The 6,132-nt window shown below is 51.5% G+C and overlaps 1 protein-coding gene across 1 annotated transcript in view; it reads left to right on the forward strand.

Moving 5' to 3' along the window:
• Positions 1-3,418, forward strand: part of Clba1 (clathrin binding box of aftiphilin containing 1) — a 7,572-nt gene extending 4,154 nt beyond the window's left edge. The window contains exons 4-5 of the mRNA XM_029540908.1: positions 1,615-1,731; positions 2,703-3,418. Of these exons, the coding sequence (XP_029396768.1) occupies positions 1,615-1,731; positions 2,703-2,864 (279 nt within the window). The 3' untranslated portion in view covers positions 2,865-3,418. The remainder of the gene's footprint in view (positions 1-1,614; positions 1,732-2,702) is intronic.
• Positions 3,419-6,132: the final 2,714 nt, after the last annotated feature.

The following is a 6,132-nucleotide window of genomic DNA, read 5'->3' on the forward strand; positions in this document are numbered from 1 at the left end:
GACAGGGTGCATGTGGGAGGAGACAGGGTGCATGAGGGAGGAGACAGGGTGCATGAGGGAGGGGACAGGGTGCATGAGGGAGGGGACAGGGTGCATGAGGGAGGGGACAGGGTGCGTGTGGGAGGGGACAGGGTGCATGTGGGAGGGGACAGGGTGCATGAGGGAGGGGACAGGGTGCATGAGGGAGGGGACAGGGTGCATGTGGGAGGAGACAGGGTGCATGAGGGAGGGGACAGGGTGCGTGTGGGAGGGGACAGGGTGCGTGTGGGAGGGGACAGGGTGCGTGTGCGCAGGGTAAGTGGAAGGAAGGGATGGCTGTGTCACAGCAGAATGGCAGGAAGTGCTACCCTGTGGGTGGAGAAGGCTAGGCAGGAGCCTGGGTGCCTGCTCACAGGTGGTGTATGTAGGGCCAGGGTGGGGGCTGAGGGCAAGTTCTATATGAATATGTGCATGTGTAGTACTGGGCATGTTTGAAACACCTAAAGCAATGTCATGGGTTGGCTTGGTTTTGCCTGAGAGGTTCCTTAGGTGGGGGTCAAAGCCACCAGGTGACCCCCTAGACGTACAGTGGTCCCAAGAAGAAACCCTGATGCCTGAGGTAGGAGCCAGCCAAGTTCAGGGCAGAGCAGCAGGAGAGAAAGGCTCAAGAAGTGGCCAGAGGACAACGGTAGACAATGGTCAGTGACGCGTGACTCCTGAGTTTCCAGAGCCGTTCCACCTCAGAGTGAGGCGGCCTGCCAGAAGTCAGGGGGCAAAAGTCTTTTCGTTCTTAAATATTTTGCGAAGCTTTAAATGGGGAAACTTAAATAGCCCAGGAAGGCCCTGGTGAGGGCAATGGTTACCTTCTCAACCCAAGGCCACTAGGCTAGTGAGGAGCCGGGCGGAGAGAGGGCTCCCCAAGCCCCTGCCACCCACACCCCACCTAGGAGGTCAACCTGGCCTTGTGATGCAGGAAAAATTGAACCTGCAGGTTGGAGAACAGGGTTGCTGAGTAGCAGGCTCCAGGGGACAGCTGTAGGCAATTGGTCTTCCTGTAGGTGAGGCGGCTGTGGGGACATTCTGTCGAGCAGTGTCTTAGTTCTTTCCCTGCTGCTGTAACAAAATACCTGCGACCAGATTGTTTATAACATTCCCACGTTCGTGTGGCTCTAGAGGCTGGAAGTCTGAGAACATGGTGCTAGTACCTGTTCCAGCTGCTTGCTCCCCTATAACAGGGCTCAGCAGCATGAGGTGAGACCCAGCAGGCATGCCAGCCCTTGTCACTGTGCTCAGAAAGGCATTGATGCCACCACGGAGGCAGTGTTCTGATGATTTCAGCTAAGCCTAATCACTTCCCAGAGCTACCTTCTAAATGCAGTTGACTTAGGAATTCAGTTTACAACACCTCAGTTTTTAGAGACGCCTTCAAGCCACAGCTGGAAGGCTGAAGAGCACCCCAGTTCTGGGGGGCCCATGAGCCAGGAGATGTTCAGCAGGCAGCAGGCAAAGATGGGAGGGAGGCAATGGACCTGGCCCCCGAGGAATCCAAGGGGCCCAGAATCAAGGCTACTGCTCCTTTGAAAAGAAAGTGGTGGTGCTGTAACGGAGAACTGTAACAGAGGTTTCTCTCCTTAGAGCCCGTCTGGAGGCCAGGGCCATGTCCTGGAAGGTTCTGACTTCAGAAAGCCTGAAGAGCTGCTGGCAGTCAGCGGTTTCCACCTACACCACTGCAAAGCCCTGATTCAGACCAAGGTGAGCAGGGTCAGAAACCCCAGGCCCCAGTGTGTCAGGGACCAGAACTGTTAACTGAGAGCACCTGAGGACAGAGGGATGGAGGTCGAGAGGCCAGCATGCCTGTCACTGAGCTGGGTAGAGGCTGGCAGGGCACCTACAGGATCTGAGGAGTAGCTCTTCTCTCAGGCTGAGAGTCCTTCTACAGCCAGCCCATGAAATGATCCCAGCAGGGCCCAGCAGGGATAGAGGTGTGAATAGGAGAGGGGCCTCATTCCTAACCCTCTCTTACCAGGGAGGGAGAGCAGGCCTGTCTGGACCTGAATCTTCTGCTCATTAACCAGGCATTTCAGGAAGGGCTCTGTGCCCAGGAGAAAATGCCGAGGCAGGGGCTGGATGTGCCCAGGGATCTGCTATGGAGTGTTGTGGGGAAGGGAGGGGAGGGAGGAAGGGGAGGGAGGAGGGTACAGTCCTGAGGGTCCGTGTGGAAAGCCATGACAGGATAGTGTGGTACCTCCCCACTGAGGCGGGCTGCAGCCTTGGTTAATGTTATGGGGCCAGACTATGGGTTCTGTGGCATCGTTATGAACTAGCAGGGCATGGTGCCAGAGGCTCCAGAAGCCTGTCAGCTTAGTAGAAGGACGAAACCTCTGAAAGAAAGTTGCAGTTACCTTTGGGCAACAAGACATTTAGAATGTTCATCCTTCACCATAGTACCCGTGGCAATGCCCAGCAGCAGCTCTGAGGGTGGACCCTTGTAGAATCCAGCAGGGGCAGCTGGGGGGCTCTTGTGGCCCTGACCTCAGCCCCCTCGGCCTGGATGAGTGCAGCTGGGGAGCTCTTGTGGCCCTGACCTCAGCCCCCTTGGCCTGGACGAGTCTCTGGTTGAACTGCACAAGGAGGAGCATGCTGAGAGACTCGGGGTGTGCGGCGTACCTCTCCAGGTCTCTCTAGTGTCAAACACTTGTACCTGATGACCACTTTCCTCTCAGCTCTCAGGGACGTCCAGCAGCAGGCAGGGCAGCCTGATCACCTACAGCCTGTTTCTGAAGACACCGCTCCGAGGGAACGGGCGCTACATCACCATTCCACAAAAAAAGATCTTTACTCCACGCAACCTGAAAATGGCATTCTTTAATAATGATGTCTGCTAAAAGCAGTACTTTGTACCTTTATGAGATATTTTACATTTTCTTACTGGTTTGCTTTGGTACTAGAACTTGAGAATTCTGTGGCACTGTTTCCCAGTTCCATGTTAGTTTCCTCGGACCTCTGTCAAACTACTGTATAAGATCTGATAGGGTGCACCGGAGAAATGACCTTGGGCAGAGCCAGTCTCCATGGAGTTTCTGGGGACACTGTAGGCTGGTACCAGGTACCTGTTGACCCGTGTGGCTCACAGTTGGATCCTTGAGTTCAGAAGTTAGAAGCTAGCTACTGACCACTTGCAGGAACATGCCCTGGCCCTGGCTGTTTCCTGGGGTGTTATACCTATCTCTCTCTGTGTTGAATCCTGCTCTCACCCAGCAGCCTCGGGGACAAGCTTCACTCTGAGTAGGAGGTGAGAGGACACATTGGGTGTCCCGAGAAGATAGCTGGGTGAGCTTCCTAGGTCATCTGCTGAGACAAGGGTTTTACTCCAGGGGCATACACAAGCAGGCAGCGCTGCATTTTGTAAACTTTTATTAAAAAGAACTGTATAAGCCTGTGTTTGTGTTGACTCATTAGCTCTTGGAGAGGCTACGGTGGGACTGACTTGCTCAGGAGATACTAGCTTCACTATTGACTGACCCAGTTGTCCAGAACCAGAGAACAGTACACACAGGAGGACACACCCATCTGCTGCTGTCAGGAGGGGAAAATGAAGTGCCATTGGTCCTTCTGCCCTTGCAGGCGTCCACCACTAGGTGGCATAGAGTTTGAGGCTTATAACAAAAGGATGACCTGTTGTTTATTTTGGGGAAGCAGGTGTTTGGTTTGGCTTGGGTTTGGGGGTGCCAGGTGCTTAGGAAAGCTGCTTTAACTGTTTTCAGTTAAAGCACTGACCAGCACAGGGCAAGAAGCTGCACCTTCCCCATGGCTGCCGATACAGAGGTACTGCTGTCTGCAAAAGAAACCGAGCAAGGTAGGCTACCCAGAAGGAAGAAAACAAGAAAAAAGGCTTCTCACAAAGTGTGCAAATGGTCCGTGCTTGCCGTCAGTCGCCATAGAGAAATGCAGTCAGGCAGCCAAGCATCTTGACTCCCATTGGGATAAAGATGAGCTGGCAAGACCACCAAGAGTTGTAAATTAGAACTATTGTGGGAAACAATATAGATTCTCTCCCCAAATTATAAACAACTACCATGTGACCCAGAATTCCTGCTGCTAGGGGTCTATATAAAGGAAATGGGATCTCTCTGTGGAAGAACTAGTACCAAGTTTACTGCAGCCTGGCTTACAATGTCCAAGATGGTGTTGTCTGGGTTGTCCTGCGATGGGTGAGTAGAGTAAGCCAGGTGCAGAGACAAGCACACGACTCCTTCAGTGGCATCTTAAAATGTGAAGTTCTTAGAGGCAGAGAGGCTGGCCGTCAGCAGGGCCTGGTGGGAATGGGGGTATCAGCCGAGGGTACAGCCTCAGGTCAACAATCAGCAAGACACTCAAAGTGACTACTGGGAGTAGCTCGACACTGCATTAGGAAGCTAGGCATGGTGGGTGGTGCACGCCTTTAATCCCAGCACTGGAAGGCAGAGGGAGGTGGATCTGAGTCTGAGGACAGCCAAGTCTACAGAGCAAACTCCAGGAAAATTGGGGATATGCAGAGAAACACTGTTACTACAATGGCTTGTACATGCTCAGGCCCAGGGAGTGGCACTATTAGGTGTGGCCTTGTCGGAATAGGTGTGTCACTGTGGGCATGGGCTGTAATACCCTCACCCTAGCTGCCTGGAGGAGTTTTCTCCTAGCAGCCTTCAGATGAAGATGTAGAACTCTCAGCTCCTCCTGCACCATGCCTGCCTGGACGCTGCCATGGTGGTAATAGACTGAACCTCTGAATCTGTAAGGCAGCCCCAATGAAATGTCCTTATAAGAGTTGCCTTGGGAGCTGGGAGTGGTGGTGCATGCCTTTAATCCCTACACTCGGGAGGCAGAGGCAGGCGGATTTCTGAGTTCGAGGCCAGCCTGGTCTACAGAGTGAGTTCCAGGACAGCCAGAGCTATACAGAGAAACCCTGTCTCGAAAAACAGAGTTGCCTTGGTCATGGTGTCTGTTCACAGCAGTAAAACACAACTGTCTTCTAGCAAATTATATACATATGTTCTCAGAAATGACCGGAAAGATTTTTGGCAACACCACTCAACAACCCTTAACTTTGATTATATCTTCAGCGGGATAGGACCCTACCCTATCTCTGATGAAATGTTGTGGGGTCCAATCTTGAACATATTTGGGGTACTTTTCGAGGTACATGCAGTACCGAGCGTGAAAGACTGGGACAGCTCAGATCTGAGGCTGAGCCCGGTCTGCAGGAACACTGATGTTCCTGGTCTGCTACTGACCAAATGGTTACTCAAGAGGCATACTGGCCAGTGTCCCTTCCACAGGCCCTGCTTGGTATTACCTTAGTCCTGAATTTTTGGCAATCCTCTTGCTTCTCAAGTGCTGGGATTTTTGCAGTGCATTCCTAGCTAAGCATTTGTAAACAAAATTAGCAAACACATGGAAAGTCTGCTCCTAGTCACCAAATTTGTATCTATCCTAAAAATGTCATGTGCATGATTAAACCCAGTAGGAGGTACCTAGGAAACTTAGCAATTATAAGCTAGAGCTCACTGCCTTCCAAAGTCCACATTAACTATCCAGAAAGAAAAATGAAGGCAGCAGGGCGAAAAGGCCTTGGCGAGGGTGGTCACTATCGAGTCTCCCAGTAACTTCCTAAACAGAAGCATCTTAAAAGTTGGCATGTGGGGGCTGGTGAGATGGCTCAGCGGGTAAGAACACCCAACTACTCTTCCAAAGATGCAGAGTTCAAATCCCAGCAATCACATGGTGGCTCACAACCACCCTTAACAAGATCTGACTCCCTCTTCTGGAGTGTCTGAAGACAGCTACAGTGTACTTACATATAATAAATAAATCTTTAAAAAAAAAAAAAAAAGTTGCATGCCTCGTTCTCCGAAGATCTTACTTTTACCAGAAGCAGAAATGCTTCAAATAAACAAATCCAGCTTTGGAGCCATCAGGTTGTTCGGCTGAAATGAGTTCCATCCCTCAGCTCAGAGGAAAAGCTGACTTAGCAAGTTGTCCTTTGACCTCCACACAGGCTTAAATAAAACGTAAAAGAAAAATCCTGTTTTAGGCTTATTAGTAGACTACTTTAAACTAGCGTTGATGGGCTGGTGAGATGGCTCAGTGGGTAAGAGCATCTGACTGCTCTTC

This window comes from Mus pahari, chromosome 7 (genome assembly GCF_900095145.1).
Source record: "Mus pahari chromosome 7, PAHARI_EIJ_v1.1, whole genome shotgun sequence".
NCBI classification, from domain to species: domain Eukaryota; kingdom Metazoa; phylum Chordata; class Mammalia; order Rodentia; family Muridae; genus Mus; species Mus pahari.